This window comes from Ixodes scapularis, unplaced genomic scaffold (genome assembly GCF_016920785.2).
Source record: "Ixodes scapularis isolate PalLabHiFi unplaced genomic scaffold, ASM1692078v2 PGA_scaffold8__174_contigs__length_109621045, whole genome shotgun sequence".
Taxonomy (NCBI): domain Eukaryota; kingdom Metazoa; phylum Arthropoda; class Arachnida; order Ixodida; family Ixodidae; genus Ixodes; species Ixodes scapularis.
The window spans coordinates 40,363,040-40,384,378 of NW_024609883.1; the positions used below are offsets into that span (position 1 = coordinate 40,363,040).

General features: G+C 49.3%; 1 protein-coding gene across 1 annotated transcript in view; it reads right to left on the reverse strand.

Moving 5' to 3' along the window:
* Positions 1-11,051, reverse strand: part of LOC115318168 — a 54,779-nt gene extending 43,728 nt beyond the window's left edge. Inside the window, exon 1 of the mRNA XM_040219418.1 lies at positions 10,344-11,051. Coding sequence (XP_040075352.1) covers positions 10,344-11,051 — 708 coding nt within the window. The remainder of the gene's footprint in view (positions 1-10,343) is intronic.
* Positions 11,052-21,339: the final 10,288 nt, after the last annotated feature.

Genomic DNA, 21,339 nt, shown 5'->3' on the forward strand with positions numbered 1-21,339 from the left:
ATTGAGCTACAAGACCGCCCTCGTGCAACAAAAGCCGTATTTCGAGAACAGATTTCGTTAAAACTGTGACCACTTTTTTCCGGAGCCGAATGGCGCCACAACATCGAGCTACAAGACCCCCCTCGTGCAACAAAAGCCGTATTTCGAGAAGAGATTTCGTTAAAACTGTGACCACTTTTTTCCGGAGCCGAATGGCGCCGCAACATCGAGCTACAAGACCCCCCTCGTGCAACAAAAGCCGTATTTCGAGAACAGATTTCGTTAAAACTGTGACCACTTTTTTCCGGAGCCGAATGGCGCCGCAACATCGAGCTACAAGACCCCCCTCGTGCAACAAAAGCCGTATTTCGAGAAGAGATTTCGTTAAAACTGTGACCACTTTTTTCCGGAGCCGAATGGCGCCGCAACATTGAGCTACAAGACTCCCCTCGTGCAACAAAAGCCGTATTTCGAGAACAGATTTCGTTAAAACTGTCACCACTTTTTTCCGGAGCCGAATGGCGCCGCAACATTGAGCTACAAGACCGCCCTCGTGCAACAAAAGCCGTATTTCGAGAACAGATTTCGTTAAAACTGTGACCACTTTTTTCCGGAGCCGAATGGCGCCGCAACATCGAGCTACAAGACCCCCCTCGTGCAACAAAAGCCGTATTTCGAGAAGAGATTTCGTTAAAACTGTGACCACTTTTTTCCGGAGCCGAATGGCGCCGCAACATTGAGCTACAAGACTTCCCTCGTGCAACAAAAGCCGTATTTCGAGAAGAGATTTCGTTAAAACTGTGACCACTTTTTTCCGGAGCCGAATGGCACCGCAACATTGAGCTACAAGACTTCCCTCGTGCAACAAAAGCCGTATTTCGAGAACAGATTTCGTTAAAACTGTGACCACTTTTTTCCGGAGCCGAATGGCGCCGCAACATCGAGCTACAAGACCCCCCTCGTGCAACAAAAGCCGTATTTCGAGAAGAGATTTCGTTAAAACTGTGACCACTTTTTTCCGGAGCCGAATGGCGCCGCAACATTGAGCTACAAGACTCCCCTCGTGCAACAAAAGCCGTATTTCGAGAACAGATTTCGTTAAAACTGTCACCACTTTTTTCCGGAGCCGAATGGCGCCGCAACATTGAGCTACAAGACCGCCCTCGTGCAACAAAAGCCGTATTTCGAGAACAGATTTCGTTAAAACTGTGACCACTTTTTTCCGGAGCCGAATGGCGCCGCAACATCGAGCTACAAGACCCCCCTCGTGCAACAAAAGCCGTATTTCGAGAAGAGATTTCGTTAAAACTGTGACCACTTTTTTCCGGAGCCGAATGGCGCCGCAACATTGAGCTACAAGACTTCCCTCGTGCAACAAAAGCCGTATTTCGAGAAGAGATTTCGTTAAAACTGTGACCACTTTTTTCCGGAGCCGAATGGCACCGCAACATTGAGCTACAAGACTTCCCTCGTGCAACAAAAGCCGTATTTCGAGAAGAGATTTCGTTAAAACTGTGACCACTTTTTTCCGGAGCCGAATGGCACCGCAACATTGAGCTACAAGACTTCCCTCGTGCAACAAAAGCCGTATTTCGAGAAGAGATTTCGTTAAAACTGTGACCACTTTTTTCCGGAGCCGAATGGCACCGCAACATTGAGCTACAAGACTTCCCTCGTGCAACAAAAGCCGTATTTCGAGAAGAGATTTCGTTAAAACTGTGACCACTTTTTTCCGGAGCCGAATGGCGCCGCAACATTGAGCTACAAGACTTCCCTCGTGCAACAAAAGCCGTATTTCGAGAAGAGATTTCGTTAAAACTGTGACCACTTTTTTCCGGAGCCGAATGGCACCGCAACATTGAGCTACAAGACTTCCCTCGTGCAACAAAAGCCGTATTTCGAGAACAGATTTCGTTAAAACTGTGACCACTTTTTTCCGGAGCCGAATGGCGCCGCAACATTGAGCTACAAGACCGCCCTCGTGCAACAAAAGCCGTATTTCGAGAACAGATTTCGTTAAAACTGTGACCACTTTTTTCCGGAGCCGAATGGCGCCGCAACATCGAGCTACAAGACCCCCCTCGTGCAACAAAAGCCGTATTTCGAGAAGAGATTTCGTTAAAACTGTGACCACTTTTTTCCGGAGCCGAATGGCACCGCAACATCGAGCTACAAGACCCCCCTCGTGCAACAAAAGCCGTATTTCGAGAAGAGATTTCGTTAAAACTGTGACCACTTTTTTCCGGAGCCGAATGGCACCGCAAAATCGAGCTACAAGACCCCCCTCGTGCAACAAAAGCCGTATTTCGAGAACATATTTCGTTAAAACTGTGACCACTTTTTTCCGGAGCCGAATGGCGCCGCAAAATCGAGCTACAAGACCCCCCTCGTGCAACAAAAGCCGTATTTCGAGAAGAGATTTCGTTAAAACTGTGACCACTTTTTTCCGGAGCCGAATGGCACCGCAACATCGAGCTACAAGACCCCCCTCGTGCAACAAAAGCCGTATTTCGAGAAGAGATTTCGTTAAAACTGTGACCACTTTTTTCCGGAGCCGAATGGCACCGCAAAATCGAGCTACAAGACCCCCCTCGTGCAACAAAAGCCGTATTTCGAGAAGAGATTTCGTTAAAACTGTGACCACTTTTTTCCGGAGCCGAATGGCGCCGCAACATCGAGCTACAAGACCCCCCTCGTGCAACAAAAGCCGTATTTCGAGAAGAGATTTCGTTAAAACTGTGACCACTTTTTTCCGGAGCCGAATGGCACCGCAAAATCGAGCTACAAGACCCCCCTCGTGCAACAAAAGCCGTATTTCGAGAAGAGATTTCGTTAAAACTGTGACCACTTTTTTCCGGAGCCGAATGGCGCCGCAACATCGAGCTACAAGACCCCCCTCGTGCAACAAAAGCCGTATTTCGAGAAGAGATTTCGTTAAAACTGTGACCACTTTTTTCCGGAGCCGAATGGCGCCGCAACATCGAGCTACAAGACCCCTCTCGTGCAACAAAAGCCGTATTTCGAGAAGAGATTTCGTTAAAACTGTGACCACTTTTTTCCGGAGCCGAATGGCGCCGCAACATCGAGCTACAAGACCCCCCTCGTGCAACAAAAGCCGTATTTCGAGAAGAGATTTCGTTAAAACTGTGACCACTTTTTTCCGGAGCCGAATGGCACCGCAACATCGAGCTACAAGACCCCCCTCGTGCAACAAAAGCCGTATTTCGAGAAGAGATTTCGTTAAAACTGTGACCACTTTTTTCCGGAGCCGAATGGCACCGCAACATCGAGCTACAAGACCCCCCTCGTGCAACAAAAGCCGTATTTCGAGAAGAGATTTCGTTAAAACTGTGACCACTTTTTTCCGGAGCCGAATGGCACCGCAAAATCGAGCTACAAGACCCCCCTCGTGCAACAAAAGCCGTATTTCGAGAACAGATTTCGTTAAAACTGTGACCACTTTTTTCCGGAGCCGAATGGCGCCGCAAAATCGAGCTACAAGACCCCCCTCGTGCAACAAAAGCCGTATTTCGAGAACAGATTTCGTTAAAACTGTGACCACTTTTTTCCGGAGCCGAATGGCGCCGCAACATCGAGCTACAAGACCCCCCTCGTGCAACAAAAGCCGTATTTCGAGAAGAGATTTCGTTAAAACTGTGACCACTTTTTTCCGGAGCCGAATGGCGCCGCAACATCGAGCTACAAGACCCCCCTCGTGCAACAAAAGCCGTATTTCGAGAAGAGATTTCGTTAAAACTGTGACCACTTTTTTCCGGAGCCGAATGGCACCGCAACATCGAGCTACAAGACCCCCCTCGTGCAACAAAAGCCGTATTTCGAGAAGAGATTTCGTTAAAACTGTGACCACTTTTTTCCGGAGCCGAATGGCACCGCAACATCGAGCTACAAGACCCCCCTCGTGCAACAAAAGCCGTATTTCGAGAAGAGATTTCGTTAAAACTGTGACCACTTTTTTCCGGAGCCGAATGGCACCGCAAAATCGAGCTACAAGACCCCCCTCGTGCAACAAAAGCCGTATTTCGAGAACAGATTTCGTTAAAACTGTGACCACTTTTTTCCGGAGCCGAATGGCGCCGCAAAATCGAGCTACAAGACCCCCCTCGTGCAACAAAAGCCGTATTTCGAGAACAGATTTCGTTAAAACTGTGACCACTTTTTTCCGGAGCCGAATGGCGCCGCAACATCGAGCTACAAGACCCCCCTCGTGCAACAAAAGCCGTATTTCGAGAACAGATTTCGTTAAAACTGTGACCACTTTTTTCCGGAGCCGAATGGCACCGCAACATCGAGCTACAAGACCCCCCTCGTGCAACAAAAGCCGTATTTCGAGAAGAGATTTCGTTAAAACTGTGACCACTTTTTTCCGGAGCCGAATGGCACCGCAACATCGAGCTACAAGACCCCCCTCGTGCAACAAAAGCCGTATTTCGAGAAGAGATTTCGTTAAAACTGTGACCACTTTTTTCCGGAGCCGAATGGCACCGCAAAATCGAGCTACAAGACCCCCCTCGTGCAACAAAAGCCGCATTTCGAGAACAGATTTCGTTAAAACTGTGACCACTTTTTTCCGGAGCCGAATGGCGCCGCAAAATCGAGCTACAAGACCCCCCTCGTGCAACAAAAGCCGTATTTCGAGAAGAGATTTCGTTAAAACTGTGACCACTTTTTTCCGGAGCCGAATGGCACCGCAACATCGAGCTACAAGACCCCCCTCGTGCAACAAAAGCCGTATTTCGAGAAGAGATTTCGTTAAAACTGTGACCACTTTTTTCCGGAGCCGAATGGCACCGCAACATCGAGCTACAAGACCCCCCTCGTGCAACAAAAGCCGTATTTCGAGAAGAGATTTCGTTAAAACTGTGACCACTTTTTTCCGGAGCCGAATGGCACCGCAACATCGAGCTACAAGACCCCCCTCGTGCAACAAAAGCCGTATTTCGAGAAGAGATTTCGTTAAAACTGTGACCACTTTTTTCCGGAGCCGAATGGCACCGCAACATCGAGCTACAAGACCCCCCTCGTGCAACAAAAGCCGTATTTCGAGAAGAGATTTCGTTAAAACTGTGACCACTTTTTTCCGGAGCCGAATGGCACCGCAACATCGAGCTACAAGACCCCCCTCGTGCAACAAAAGCCGTATTTCGAGAAGAGATTTCGTTAAAACTGTGACCACTTTTTTCCGGAGCCGAATGGCACCGCAACATCGAGCTACAAGACCCCCCTCGTGCAACAAAAGCCGTATTTCGAGAACAGATTTCGTTAAAACTGTGACCACTTTTTTCCGGAGCCGAATGGCGCCGCAAAATCGAGCTACAAGACCCCCCTCGTGCAACAAAAGCCGTATTTCGAGAAGAGATTTCGTTAAAACTGTGACCACTTTTTTCCGGAGCCGAATGGCACCGCAACATCGAGCTACAAGACCCCCCTCGTGCAACAAAAGCCGTATTTCGAGAAGAGATTTCGTTAAAACTGTGACCACTTTTTTCCGGAGCCGAATGGCACCGCAACATCGAGCTACAAGACCCCCCTCGTGCAACAAAAGCCGTATTTCGAGAAGAGATTTCGTTAAAACTGTGACCACTTTTTTCCGGAGCCGAATGGCACCGCAACATCGAGCTACAAGACCCCCCTCGTGCAACAAAAGCCGTATTTCGAGAAGAGATTTCGTTAAAACTGTGACCACTTTTTTCCGGAGCCGAATGGCACCGCAACATCGAGCTACAAGACCCCCCTCGTGCAACAAAAGCCGTATTTCGAGAAGAGATTTCGTTAAAACTGTGACCACTTTTTTCCGGAGCCGAATGGCACCGCAACATCGAGCTACAAGACCCCCCTCGTGCAACAAAAGCCGTATTTCGAGAAGAGATTTCGTTAAAACTGTGACCACTTTTTTCCGGAGCCGAATGGCACCGCAACATCGAGCTACAAGACCCCCCTCGTGCAACAAAAGCCGTATTTCGAGAAGAGATTTCGTTAAAACTGTGACCACTTTTTTCCGGAGCCGAATGGCACCGCAAAATCGAGCTACAAGACCCCCCTCGTGCAACAAAAGCCGTATTTCGAGAAGAGATTTCGTTAAAACTGTGACCACTTTTTTCCGGAGCCGAATGGCGCCGCAACATCGAGCTACAAGACCCCCCTCGTGCAACAAAAGCCGTATTTCGAGAAGAGATTTCGTTAAAACTATGACCACTTTTTTCCGGAGCCGAATGGCACCGCAAAATCGAGCTACAAGACCCCCCTCGTGCAACAAAAGCCGTATTTCGAGAAGAGATTTCGTTAAAACTGTGACCACTTTTTTCCGGAGCCGAATGGCGCCGCAACATCGAGCTACAAGACCCCCCTCGTGCAACAAAAGCCGTATTTCGAGAAGAGATTTCGTTAAAACTGTGACCACTTTTTTCCGGAGCCGAATGGCGCCGCAACATCGAGCTACAAGACCCCCCTCGTGCAACAAAAGCCGTATTTCGAGAAGAGATTTCGTTAAAACTGTGACCACTTTTTTCCGGAGCCGAATGGCACCGCAACATCGAGCTACAAGACCCCCCTCGTGCAACAAAAGCCGTATTTCGAGAAGAGATTTCGTTAAAACTGTGACCACTTTTTTCCGGAGCCGAATGGCACCGCAACATCGAGCTACAAGACCCCCCTCGTGCAACAAAAGCCGTATTTCGAGAAGAGATTTCGTTAAAACTGTGACCACTTTTTTCCGGAGCCGAATGGCACCGCAAAATCGAGCTACAAGACCCCCCTCGTGCAACAAAAGCCGTATTTCGAGAACAGATTTCGTTAAAACTGTGACCACTTTTTTCCGGAGCCGAATGGCGCCGCAAAATCGAGCTACAAGACCCCCCTCGTGCAACAAAAGCCGTATTTCGAGAACAGATTTCGTTAAAACTGTGACCACTTTTTTCCGGAGCCGAATGGCGCCGCAACATCGAGCTACAAGACCCCCCTCGTGCAACAAAAGCCGTATTTCGAGAAGAGATTTCGTTAAAACTGTGACCACTTTTTTCCGGAGCCGAATGGCGCCGCAACATCGAGCTACAAGACCCCCCTCGTGCAACAAAAGCCGTATTTCGAGAAGAGATTTCGTTAAAACTGTGACCACTTTTTTCCGGAGCCGAATGGCACCGCAAAATCGAGCTACAAGACCCCCCTCGTGCAACAAAAGCCGTATTTCGAGAACAGATTTCGTTAAAACTGTGACCACTTTTTTCCGGAGCCGAATGGCGCCGCAACATCGAGCTACAAGACCCCCCTCGTGCAACAAAAGCCGTATTTCGAGAACAGATTTCGTTAAAACTGTGACCACTTTTTTCCGGAGCCGAATGGCGCCGCAACATTGAGCTACAAGACCCCCCTCGTGCAGCAAAAGCCGTATTTCGAGAACAGATTTCGTTAAAACTGTGACCACTTTTTTCCGGAGCCGAATGGCGCCGCAACATCGAGCTAAAAGACCCCCCTCGTGCAACAAAAGCTATATTCTGAGATGCGATTTCGTCAAAAACGTGTCCACTTTATTTTCGGAGCTTAGTGGCACCGCAACATCGAGCTACAAGACCCCCCTCGTGCAGCAAAAGCCGTATTTCGAGAACAGATTTCGTTAAAACTGTGGCCACTTTTTTCCGGAGCCGAATGGCGCCGCAACATCGAGCTACAAGACCCCCCTCGTGCAACAAAAGCCGTATTTCGAGAACAGATTTCGTTAAAACTGTGACCACTTTTTTCCGGAGCCGAATGGCGCCGCAACATCGAGCTACAAGACCCCCCTCGTGCAACAAAAGCCGTATTTCGAGAACAGATTTCGTTAAAACTGTGACCACTTTTTTCCGGAGCCGAATGGCGCCGCAACATTGAGCTACAAGACCCCCCTCGTGCAGCAAAAGCCGTATTTCGAGAACAGATTTCGTTAAAACTGTGACCACTTTTTTCCGGAGCCGAATGGCGCCGCAACATCGAGCTAAAAGACCCCCCTCGTGCAACAAAAGCTATATTCTGAGATGCGATTTCGTCAAAAACGTGTCCACTTTATTTTCGGAGCTTAGTGGCACCGCAACATCGAGCTACAAGACCCCCCTCGTGCAGCAAAAGCCGTATTTCGAGAACAGATTTCGTTAAAACTGTGACCACTTTTTTCCGGAGCCGAATGGCGCCGCAAAATCGAGCTACAAGACCCCCCTCGTGCAACAAAAGCCGTATTTCGAGAACAGATTTCGTTAAAACTGTGACCACTTTTTTCCGGAGCCGAATGGCGCCGCAACATCGAGCTACAAGACCCCCCTCGTGCAACAAAAGCCGTATTTCGAGAAGAGATTTCGTTAAAACTGTGACCACTTTTTTCCGGAGCCGAATGGCGCCGCAACATCGAGCTACAAGACCCCCCTCGTGCAACAAAAGCCGTATTTCGAGAAGAGATTTCGTTAAAACTGTGACCACTTTTTTCCGGAGCCGAATGGCACCGCAAAATCGAGCTACAAGACCCCCCTCGTGCAACAAAAGCCGTATTTCGAGAACAGATTTCGTTAAAACTGTGACCACTTTTTTCCGGAGCCGAATGGCGCCGCAACATCGAGCTACAAGACCCCCCTCGTGCAACAAAAGCCGTATTTCGAGAACAGATTTCGTTAAAACTGTGACCACTTTTTTCCGGAGCCGAATGGCGCCGCAACATTGAGCTACAAGACCCCCCTCGTGCAGCAAAAGCCGTATTTCGAGAACAGATTTCGTTAAAACTGTGACCACTTTTTTCCGGAGCCGAATGGCGCCGCAACATCGAGCTAAAAGACCCCCCTCGTGCAACAAAAGCTATATTCTGAGATGCGATTTCGTCAAAAACGTGTCCACTTTATTTTCGGAGCTTAGTGGCACCGCAACATCGAGCTACAAGACCCCCCTCGTGCAGCAAAAGCCGTATTTCGAGAACAGATTTCGTTAAAACTGTGACCACTTTTTTCCGGAGCCGAATGGCGCCGCAACATCGAGCTAAAAGACCCCCCTCGTGCAACAAAAGCTATATTCTGAGATGCGATTTCGTCAAAAACGTGTCCACTTTATTTTCGGAGCTTACTGGCACCGCAACATCGAGCTAAAAGACCCCCCTCGTGCAGCAAAAGCCGTATTTCGAGAACAGATTTCGTTAAAACTGTGACCACTTTTTTCCGGAGCCGAATGGCACCGCAAAATCGAGCTACAAGACCCCCCTCGTGCAACAAAAGCCGTATTTCGAGAACAGATTTCGTTAAAACTGTGACCACTTTTTTCCGGAGCCGAATGGCGCCGCAACATCGAGCTAAAAGACCCCCCTCGTGCAACAAAAGCTATATTCTGAGATGCGATTTCGTCAAAAACGTGTCCACTTTATTTTCGGAGCTTAGTGGCACCGCAACATCGAGCTAAAAGACCCCCCTCGTGCTACAAAAGCCGTATTTCGAGAGCAGATTTCGTTAAAAACGTGTCCATTTTATTTTCGGAGCTTAGTGGCGCCGCAACATCGAGCTAAAAGACCCCCCTCGTGCAACGAAATCCGTATTTCGAGAGCAGATTTCGTTAAAAACGTGACCACTTTTCTCCGGAGCCGAATGGCACCGCAACATCGAACTAAAAGACCCCCCTCGTGCAACAAAAGCTATATTCTGAGATGCGATTTCGTCAAAAACGTGTCCACTTTATTTTCGGAGCTTAGTGGCACCGCAACATCGAGCTAAAAGACCCCCCTCGTGCAACAAAAGCCGTATTTCGAGAGCAGATTTCGTTAAAAACGTGTCCATTTTATTTTCGGAGCTTAGTGGCGCCGCAACATCGAGCTAAAAGACCCCCCTCGTGCAACAAAATCCGTATTTCGAGAGCAGATTTCGTTAAAAACGTGACCACTTATTTTCGGGAGCCGAATGGCGTCGCAACATCGAACTAAAAGAACCCCCTCGTGCAACAAAAGCCGTATTTCGAGAGCAGATTTCGTTAAAAACGTGACCACTTATTTTCGGGAGCCGAATGGCGTCGCAACATCGAACTAAAAGATCCCCCTCGTGCAACAAAATCCGTATTTCGAGAGCAGATTTCGTTAAAAACGTGACCACTTGTGTTCTATACCCCCCCCCCCCCCAATATTTATTGATTCTTCCGTATTTTCGTCGCAACCAACACCGACATACCGAAAGCAACTATCGAAATTGGTACGGCGTGCGCGTAGTACGTCTGGGTCGACGACCACGACGACGACCCCGCGTCCGTTATCTCCGGCGACGGCGGTGGCGGTGGCGACGGCGACGATGGCGGTTCTTCTTCGACGGCGGGGACCAATGCGGTAGTAAAGAAGTGTCGTCCCGAGCGGGAGCGCGCACGAAAGGGTGCATGGCGTCCAAATGCTGCGCGTCTATGTCGTAAGTTTCTACGACGCTCCTTAAATCTCTGGAATAGGATTCCAAGTCTTCGAACGAAACGCGAAAGTCTACTCGTTTATTCTCGTTTTCGTCCAGACGAGTTCGTATTAAACGGATTTCTCTCGCGTTTTTCATCTCCGAAGGTCCCATCGATTGAATTCGTTGTCGAAACGTTTCCAAGTCGTCTCCCCGGCGAAGGTGGTAGCGCATCAGCTCCAACAGGATCCATCCCGGCGATTTCAATCGCCACGTCTGCATCAAAAGAGACAGTAGGGTTTCTTTGGGCTTTTCGTTCAGTACGTTGTATAGAGAAGCCAAATTGCGCAGAGCCGCCAGAGAAAACAATTTCATTTCTCTAAAGATTCGTTCGAGATGTTCGGCGTAGATTTCGTCGTAATACTCCGAAATGTACTTTTCGCGAACTTTCAAGGCCTCCACGAGTACTCTGCGAACTCGAGTGTTGTATCCTTCCTCCGTCGATTTCGTCCATTTGACGAAAGCCGGTTTGGACGGTCTCGTGCGCAGATATTCCATGACTTTCCAGGGGTTCGTTTGGACGTCGGTCGGTTCGCGATCACGAACGTGTCGATACCAAAACGCTCGAGTGGCTAGAACCGAATTTTCGTAATCGTTCATGTAGACTTCGTAGACCGGCCAGAAGAAAAACATTTTTTTTTTTGTTACGACTTGGCGACGACCACGGCCGAAAGACAGAACGCGACGACAGACGCCGGTATGGCGTACGCGTAGAAATTTGACGCGGCCGAAGGTTTCGCGTCGGACACTTCCGTGTCGTCGAACGTCTGCTGTTGCTCTTGCTGCTGCTCTTGCTGCTGCTGTTGAGGTGGTTGCGGGGGTTCTTCGCGGTCCTTTAAACCAGGTGGAAGTGGTGGCGAAGGATCGCGGTCCCTGGGTCCCACCACTCGTATGTCGTTCAAGTGTTTCGTGTCCAAGTCGTAAAGAGAAGCCTTCAAAGTCTTTGGAGTACGATTCGAATTGTTCGGAAGAAAGACGTCTATAGGGGACGACGAATCTTCTTTGATGGCAATCCGAAGCGAGTAAATGACGGTTTTTGATGTCGGACGGTCCCGATTGAAAGCGTTCGAAGAAATTGGAAAAGTCCTCGCCATTGCTAATGTAGTAACGCAGCAATTCCATCAGGCTCCAGGCCTCGGACTCGAATCGCCAAGTACGGCGAGTGCCAAGATCTTCGGGAAACTCTTTCAATCTGTTGTATAGAGACCTAAGTTCTTGCAAGCCGATGGCAGACAACAACTTCATCTCTCTAAATATCCCCTCCGACTCTTCTAAATAAGCGCCGCTGCGCAATTGGGGTTCGTCGTACGATTTGCTCAGCGATTCGTAACACGACAGGATCCATTCGTCGTTGGCATCTGGAAGGTTTCTGAACCATTCGACGAATACCCTCGGCTTGGTACGCAGATACTCCAATATTTTCCATCCGGCCAAATGAGTCCCAGTCGGCGTGCGATTGCGAATGTAACGGACCCAGTACGCGGCGGTGACTTTGACGGACATCGCGTAGTCTTTCGTGTATAGGTGATAAACGGAATGTTTTTGTTTTTTTCTTCAACGTTCGCGTCTCGTCGTGGCGGCTACCGCTACGGCGGTGGTCACCGCGGCAGCGGTCAGACCTTCTACCACGAGATAACTCAAAACTCCGGACTCGTTAGCGTGTCGGGCAACCGTCTTTAGTAGTGGCGGCGGCGGTGGTGGTAGTACGTACGCCCGAGCTTTCGCCAGTATCCTGGCTCTAGTCTCGGAGTCTTTTTTCGTCGTCGTTCCACCCAGACGAAACGTGACCACCGTCAAGACGTCTTCGAGGAGACTGGTGGTCAGGAGGTGTTGTACGGGACGTAACATGTGCATCTTTACGTAAAATGGAATTTCCGAAAGACGAAACACCTCGAACAGAACGGCCGCCGCACCGGCGACTGCGGTCCGCGCCCGTTCGATTTCGGATCGATTCAAACGCCCGATCTCTTGGGAGAGTTCGTGTAACGAAACGAGCTGTAGACGGTATTCGATGTCGTCGGAGGCGGCCAGGTTCAGACTTCGCAGGGCGTCTCTCCGCATTCGCAGGTACTCGGCGGACGTTTCGCATTCGAAAGACAAGTCTCTACCTACAAAGTCTTCGAGAGACCTCGGCAATCCGTACAGAACGTTGGTTCGAGCGCTATCGATCGCGTCACCAAAACGGTGTGCCATTTCCAAGAACAGCCACGCGTCGTAATGGACCGGGACCTCCCGCGTCCCTCACTCGCTTCTCCCAGTAAGTACATAGTTTGTAAGGAAATAAAGACTTTGTCGTAAGCCGATCCAAATCTACTACTACGGTCTCTTTTTCTTTAGACGAAGGCGGTGGTGGTGGTGGCGGCGGTCGGAAACGGAGAAACGAGGAGACGGCTTCCCGATCGTCGTCGGTCTCCTCCGAACGCGGCCGCCGTTGCGGCGGCGGCAACTGCCGCGATCCGATTTCCAGTCGTCCGACGATCAATTCGCGCAGGGCCTGGAGTACTTCTCCGGTCACCGCCTCGCTCGCCAGTCTATAGAAAGCCGCGATCCTGCGATTCGCGGGCGCGTCTCGCGTGACCAGCAACCCGTCGAACGCCTCGTACGTCGCCGGAGACGCTTTTCTGGCGTTGGTGCGCGCGACGTACGTTTCCGTTTCGGTCAGGTCGCGAAGTCCGGCGTACGCCATTTCCAAGTGCGCAAACTCTCGCGCCACGTTTTTGTCGGCGGCCACTCCGTACTTTTTGAGCGTTAACGTCGTCCGTCTTTCGTAGTCCGAATGCCGCGGTATTTCTTCTTCTTTTACGTCGTAGACGCTCCTGTAACGATCGATCTCTTCGATGCGTCTCCGAAGTTGTTTTTGGAAGTGGGATGCGTATATCCAAGTCTCTTCGCCGAGTAGATTAGTCGGATCGTCTTTGACGTTGTCTCGCCAGTAAGCGAATCGAGGGTCGTATTTGGGACGTCCGGCCACGGGCCCTCCTCCTCGCACTCGAGCCGAGGAAGGGATCGCCCTCTCGTTGTTATTCGCGACGGGTTTCCAATCGTCTATTCCCAACGAACGTAAATCTGCGAGGTAGACTTTCCTTTCTTTAGGGCTCAACGGTTCGACGGCCAGGTGATCTCGCAAGTAAACGCTCCACCAGCACTTGCGAAAACCGTGATCTACGAAGGAAGTGTCTACGGAAGCTTCCCACGGAACGACGGCGTGCATGAGATCCCTGACGCCCTTGCGTCGAACGCGTGCCGCGTGTTCGGAAAAGATCCAGAGCGTCGAAGACGGACCCGTACGTGCGCCACAGGTCCACGAGGGCCGCTTCCGGATCCCTCGTGGACTCGTGCGCTCCGGATCCCTCGTGAGTCTGGCGGCTAAGATCACGGTGGCCAGTTCGTTCGAGTGTTTGTTGTAATGACAGACCACGTCTTCTAACGTGTACATGTGATATTTTATTAGACTTTCCCCTATACGTCGAGAGGGAAATCGTCGACAGAAAAAAAAATTAGTCCCGTTTTTAACGAAATCTGCTCTCAAAATAGAGCTTTTGTTGCACGAGGGGGGTGTTTTAGCTCGATGTTGCGGCGCCATTCGGCTCCGGAAAAAAGTGGTCACGTTTTTAACGAAATCTGTTCTCAAAATCCAGCTTTTGTTGCACGAGGGGGGTCTTGTAGCTCGATGTTGCGGTGCCATTCGGCTCCGCAGAAAAGTGGTCACAGTTTTAACGAAATCTGTTCTCAAAATACAGCTTTTGTTGTACGAGGGGGGTCTTGTAACTCGATGTTGCGGTGCCATTCGGCTCCGCAGAAAAGTGGTCACAGTTTTAACGAAATCTGTTCTCAAAATCCAGCTTTTGTTGCACGAGGGGGGTCTTGTAACTCGATGTTGCGGTGCCATTCGGCTCCGCAGAAAAGTGGTCACAGTTTTAACGAAATCTGTTCTCGAAATACAGCTTTTGTTGTACGAGGGGGGTCTTGTAACTCGATGTTGCGGTGCCATTCGGCTCCGCAGAAAAGTGGTCACAGTTTTAACGAAATCTGTTCTCAAAATACAGCTTTTGTTGCACGAGGGGGGTCTTGTAACTCGATGTTGCGGTGCCATTCGGCTCCGCAGAAAAGTGGTCACAGTTTTCACGAAATCTGTTCTCAAAATACAGCTTTTGTTGCACGAGGGGGGTCTTGTAACTCGATGTTGCGGTGCCATTCGGCTCCGCAGAAAAGTGGTCACAGTTTTAACGAAATCTGTTCTCGAAATACAGCTTTTGTTGTACGAGGGGGGTCTTGTAACTCGATGTTGCGGTGCCATTCGGCTCCGCAGAAAAGTGGTCACAGTTTTCACGAAATCTGTTCTCAAAATACAGCTTTTGTTGCACGAGGGGGGTCTTGTAACTCGATGTTGCGGTGCCATTCGGCTCCGCAGAAAAGTGGTCACAGTTTTAACGAAATCTGTTCTCAAAATACAGCTTTTGTTGTACGAGGGGGGTCTTGTAACTCGATGTTGCGGTGCCATTCGGCTCCGTAGAAAAGTGGTCACAGTTTTAACGAAATCTGTTCTCAAAATACAGCTTTTGTTGTACGAGGGGGGTCTTGTAACTCGATGTTGCGGTGCCATTCGGCTCCGCAGAAAAGTGGTCACAGTTTTAACGAAATCTGTTCTCAAAATCCAGCTTTTGTTGCACGAGGGCGGTCTTGTAACTCGATGTTGCGGTGCCATTCGGCTCCGCAGAAAAGTGGTCACAGTTTTAACGAAATCTGTTCTCAAAATACAGCTTTTGTTGTACGAGGGGGGTCTTGTAACTCGATGTTGCGGTGCCATTCGGCTCCGCAGAAAAGTGGTCACAGTTTTAACGAAATCTGTTCTCAAAATACAGCTTTTGTTGTACGAGGGGGGTCTTGTAACTCGATGTTGCGGTGCCATTCGGCTCCGCAGAAAAGTGGTCACAGTTTTAACGAAATCTGTTCTCAAAATACAGCTTTTGTTGTACGAGGGGGGTCTTGTAACTCGATGTTGCGGTGCCATTCGGCTCCGCAGAAAAGTGGTCACAGTTTTAACGAAATCTGTTCTCAAAATACAGCTTTTGTTGTACGAGGGGGGTCTTGTAACTCGATGTTGCGGTGCCATTCGGCTCCGCAGAAAAGTGGTCACAGTTTTAACGAAATCTGTTCTCAAAATACAGCTTTTGTTGTACGAGGGGGGTCTTGTAACTCGATGTTGCGGTGCCATTCGGCTCCGCAGAAAAGTGGTCACAGTTTTAACGAAATCTGTTCTCAAAATACAGCTTTTGTTGTACGAGGGGGGTCTTGTAACTCGATGTTGCGGTGCCATTCGGCTCCGCAGAAAAGTGGTCACAGTTTTAACGAAATCTGTTCTCAAAATACAGCTTTTGTTGTACGAGGGGGGTCTTGCAACTCGATGTTGCGGTGCCATTCGGCTCCGCAGAAAAGTGGTCACAGTTTTAAAGAAATCTGCTCTCAGAATACGGCTTTTGGTGCACGAGGGGGGTCTTTTCGATCGAGTTTGCGGTGCCACTAGGCTCCGCAGAAAAGGGGCCACGTTTTTAACGAAATCTGTTCTCAAAATACAGCTTTTGTTGCACGAGGAGGGTCTTTTCGATCGAGTTTGCGGTGCCACTAGGCTCCGCAGAAAAGTGGCCACGTTTTTAACGAAATCTGTTCTCAAAATACAGCTTTTGTTGCACGAGGGGGGTCTTTTCGATCGAGTTTGCGGTGCCACTAGGCTCCGCAGAAAAGTGGCCACGTTTTTAACGAAATCTGTTCTCAAAATACAGCTTTTGTTGCACGAGGGGGGCTTTTGCGATCCAGAGCCGTTTATTGAGAGAGTTTGGCCATACATTTGGTTTGAATAGGCGCTCATTTCGGGGCCAACAACCACAGCCCGAGAAACAGCCCCTAGTGGTGGTCGTGTGCTCTAAGTTTGTGACATGACTAATTTGAATCGTTTTAGCGTCGTTAGAGTGAAAAGGTTTAGATCTCGGCGACGGAAAACTTCGTGCATGTAAGGTTTTAGTCACGCCAATATTCAAGGTGTAGAATAAACGGACGTGCGTTCCAAACCAGGGGCTCCAAAAAAAAAAAAAAGTGGCCACGTTTTTAACGAAATTTGCTCTCAGAATACAGCTTTTGTTGCACGAGGGGGGTCTTTTAGTTCGATGTTGCGGCGCCATTCGGCTCTGAAGAAAAGTGGTCACAGTTTTAACGAAATCTGTTCTCAAAATCCAGCTTTTGTTGCACGAGGGGGTCTTGTAACTCGATGTTGCGGTGCCATTCGGCTCCGCAGAAAAGTGGTCACAGTTTTAACGAAATCTGTTCTCAAAATACAGCTTTTGTTGTACGAGGGGGGTCTTGTAACTCGATGTTGCGGTGCCATTCGGCTCCGCAGAAAAGTGGTCACAGTTTTAACGAAATCTGTTCTCAAAATACAGCTTTTATTGTACGAGGGGGGTCTTGTAACTCGATGTTGCGGTGCCATTCGGCTCCGCAGAAAAGTGGTAACAGTTTTAACGAAATCTGTTCTCCAAAATACAGCTTTCGTTGTACGAGGGGGGTCTTGTAACTCGATGTTGCGGTGCCATTCGGCTCCGCAGAAAAGTGGTCACAGTTTTAAAGAAATCTGCTCTCAGAATACGGCTTTTGGTGCACGAGGGGGGTCTTCTCGATCCAGAGCCGTTTATTGAGAGAGTTTGGCCATACATTTGGTTTGAATAGGCGCTCATTTCGGGGCCAACAACCACAGCCCGAGAAACAGCCCCTAGTGGTGGTCGTGTGCTCTAAGTTTGTGACATGACTAATTTGAATCGTTTTAGCGTCGTTAGAGTGAAAAAGTTTAGATCTCGGCGACGGAAAACTTCGTGCATGTAAGGTTTTAGTCACGCCAATATTCAAGGTGTAGAATAAACGGACGTGCGTTCCAAACCAGGGGCTCCGAAAAAAAAACAGTGGTCACGTTTTTAACGAAATCAACTCTTAAAATACGGCTTTTGTTGCACGAGGGGGGTCTTTTAGATCGAGTTTGCGGTGCCACTGGGCTCCGAAAATACGTGGCCACGTTTTTAACGAAATCTGCTCTCAGAATACAGCTTTTGTTGCACGAGGGGGGTATTTTAGATCGATGTTGCGGTCCCACTGAGCTCCGGAAAATAAGTGGCCACGTTTTTAACGAAATCTGTTCTAAAAAAACCAGCTTTTGTTGCACGAGGGGGGCCTTTTAGCTCGATGTTGCGGTGCCACTAAGCTCCGGAGAAAAGTGGCCACGTTTTTAACGAAATCTGTTCTCAAAAAACCAGCTTTTGTTGCACGAGGGGGGTCTTTTCGATCGATGTTGCGGTGCAACTAAGCTCCGGAGAAAAGTGGCCACGTTTGTAACGAAATCTGTTCTCAAAAAACCAGCTTTTGTTGCACGAGGGGGGCCTTTTAGCTCGATGTTGCGGTGCCACTAAGCTCCGGAGAAAAGTGGCCACGTTTTTAACGAAATCTGTTCTCAAAAAACCAGCTTTTGTTGCACGAGGGGGGCCTTTTAGCTCGATGTTGCTGTGCCACTAAGCTCCGGAGAAAAGTGGCCACGTTTTTAACGAAATCTGTTCTCAAAAAACCAGCTTTTGTTGCACGAGGGGGGCCTTTTAGCTCCATGTTGCGGTGCCACTAAGCTCCGGAGAAGAGTGGCCACATTTTTAACGAAATCTGTTCTCAAAAAACCAGCTTTTGTTGCACGAGGGGGGCCTTTTAGCTCGATGTTGCGGTGCCACTAAGCTCCGGAGAAAAGTGGCCACGTTTTTAACGAAATCTGTTCTCAAAAAACCAGCTTTTGTTGCACGAGGGGGGCCTTTTAGCTCGATGTTGCGGTGCCACTAAGCGCCGGAGAAAAGTGGCCACGTTTTTAACGAAATCTGTTCTCAAAAAACCAGCCTTTGTTGCACGAGGGGGGCCTTTTAGCTCGATGCTGCGGTGCCACTAAGCTCCGGAGAAAAGTGGCCACGTTCTTAACGAAATCTGTTCTCAAAAAACCAGCTTTTGTTGCACGAGGGGGGCCTTTTAGCTCGATGTTGCGGTGCCACTAAGCTCCGGAGAAGAGTGGCCACGTTTTTAACGAAATCTGTTCTCAAAAAACCAGCTTTTGTTGCACGAGGGGGGCCTTTTAGCTCGATGTTGCGGTGCCACTAAGCTCCGGAGAAAAGTGGCCACGTTTTTAACGAAATCTGTTCTCAAAAAACCAGCTTTTGTTGCACGAGGGGGGCCTTTTAGCTCGATGTTGCGGTGCCACTAAGCTCCGGAGAAGAGTGGCCACGTTTTTAACGAAATCTGTTCTCAAAAAACCAGCTTTTGTTGCACGAGGGGGGCCTTTTAGCTCGATGTTGTGGTGCCACTAAGCTCCGGAGAAGAGTGGCCACGTTTTTAACGAAATCTGTTCTCAAAAAACCAGCTTTTGTTGCACGAGGGGGGCCTTTTAGCTCGATGTTGCGGTGCCACTAAGCTCCGGAGAAGAGTGGCCACGTTTTTAACGAAATCTGTTCTCAAAAAACCAGCTTTTGTTGCACGAGGGGGGCCTTTTAGCTCGATGTTGCGGTGCCACTAAGCTCCGGAGAAAAGTGGCCACGTTTTTAACGAAATCTGTTCTCAAAAAACCAGCTTTTGTTGCACGAGGGGGGCCTTTTAGCTCGATGTTGCGGTGCCACTAAGCTCCGGAGAAGAGTGGCCACGTTTTTAACGAAATCTGTTCTCAAAAAACCAGCTTTTGTTGCACGAGGGGGGCCTTTTAGCTCGATGTTGCGGTGCCACTAAGCTCCGGAGAAGAGTGGCCACGTTTTTAACGAAATCTGTTCTCAAAAAACCAGCTTTTGTTGCACGAGGGGGGCCTTTTAGCTCGATGTTGCGGTGCCACTAAGCTCCGGAGAAGAGTGGCCACGTTTTTAACGAAATCTGTTCTCAAAAAACCAGCTTTTGTTGCACGAGGGGGGCCTTTTAGCTCGATGTTGCGGTGCCACTAAGCTCCGGAGAAAAGTGGCCACGTTTTTAACGAAATCTGTTCTCAAAAAACCAGCTTTTGTTGCACGAGGGGGGCCTTTTAGCTCGATGTTGCTGTGCCACTAAGCTCCGGAGAAAAGTGGCCACGTTTTTAACGAAATCTGTTCTCAAAAAACCAGCTTTTGTTGCACGAGGGGGGCCTTTTAGCTCGATGTTGCGGTGCCACTAAGCTCCGGAGAAGAGTGGCCACATTTTTAACGAAATCTGTTCTCAAAAAACCAGCTTTTGTTGCACGAGGGGGGCCTTTTAGCTCGATGTTGCGGTGCCACTAAGCTCCGGAGAAAAGTGGCCACGTTTTTAACGAAATCTGTTCTCAAAAAACCAGCTTTTGTTGCACGAGGGGGGCCTTTTAGCTCGATGTTGCGGTGCCACTAAGCGCCGGAGAAAAGTGGCCACGTTTTTAACGAAATCTGTTCTCAAAAAACCAGCCTTTGTTGCACGAGGGGGGCCTTTTAGCTCGATGCTGCGGTGCCACTAAGCTCCGGAGAAAAGTGGCCACGTTCTTAACGAAATCTGTTCTCAAAAAACCAGCTTTTGTTGCACGAGGGGGGCCTTTTAGCTCGATGTTGCGGTGCCACTAAGCTCCGGAGAAGAGTGGCCACGTTTTTAACGAAATCTGTTCTCAAAAAACCAGCTTTTGTTGCACGAGGGGGGCCTTTTAGCTCGATGTTGCGGTGCCACTAAGCTCCGGAGAAAAGTGGCCACGTTTTTAACGAAATCTGTTCTCAAAAAACCAGCTTTTGTTGCACGAGGGGGGCCTTTTAGCTCGATGTTGCGGTGCCACTAAGCTCCGGAGAAGAGTGGCCACGTTTTTAACGAAATCTGTTCTCAAAAAACCAGCTTTTGTTGCACGAGGGGGGCCTTTTAGCTCGATGTTGTGGTGCCACTAAGCTCCGGAGAAGAGTGGCCACGTTTTTAACGAAATCTGTTCTCAAAAAACCAGCTTTTGTTGCACGAGGGGGGCCTTTTAGCTCGATGTTGCGGTGCCACTAAGCTCCGGAGAAGAGTGGCCACGTTTTTAACGAAATCTGTTCTCAAAAAACCAGCTTTTGTTGCACGAGGGGGGCCTTTTAGCTCGATGTTGCGGTGCCACTAAGCTCCGGAGAAAAGTGGCCACGTTTTTAACGAAATCTGTTCTCAAAAAACCAGCTTTTGTTGCACGAGGGGGGCCTTTTAGCTCGATGTTGCGGTGCCACTAAGCTCCGGAGAAGAGTGGCCACGTTTTTAACGAAATCTGTTCTCAAAAAACCAGCTTTTGTTGCACGAGGGGGGCCTTTTAGCTCGATGTTGCGGTGCCACTAAGCTCCGGAGAAGAGTGGCCACGTTTTTAACGAAATCTGTTCTCAAAAAACCAGCTTTTGTTGCACGAGGGGGGCCTTTTAGCTCGATGTTGCGGTGCCACTAAGCTCCGGAGAAGAGTGGCCACGTTTTTAACGAAATCTGTTCTCAAAAAACCAGCTTTTGTTGCACGAGGGGGGCCTTTTAGCTCGATGTTGCGGTGCCACTAAGCTCCGGAGAAAAGTGGCCACGTTTTTAACGAAATCTGTTCTCAAAAAACCAGCTTTTGTTGCACGAGGGGGGCCTTTTAGCTCGATGTTGCGGTGCCACTAAGCTCCGGAGAAGAGTGGCCACGTTTTTAACGAAATCTGTTCTCAAAAAACCAGCTTTTGTTGCACGAGGGGGGCCTTTTAGCTCGATGTTGCGGTGCCACTAAGCTCCGGAGAAAAGTGGCCACGTTTTTAACGAAATCTGTTCTCAAAAAACCAGCTTTTGTTGCACGAGGGGGGCCTTTTAGCTCGATGTTGCGGTGCCACTAAGCTCCGGAGAAGAGTGGCCACGTTTTTAACGAAATCTGTTCTCAAAAAACCAGCTTTTGTTGCATGAGGGGGGC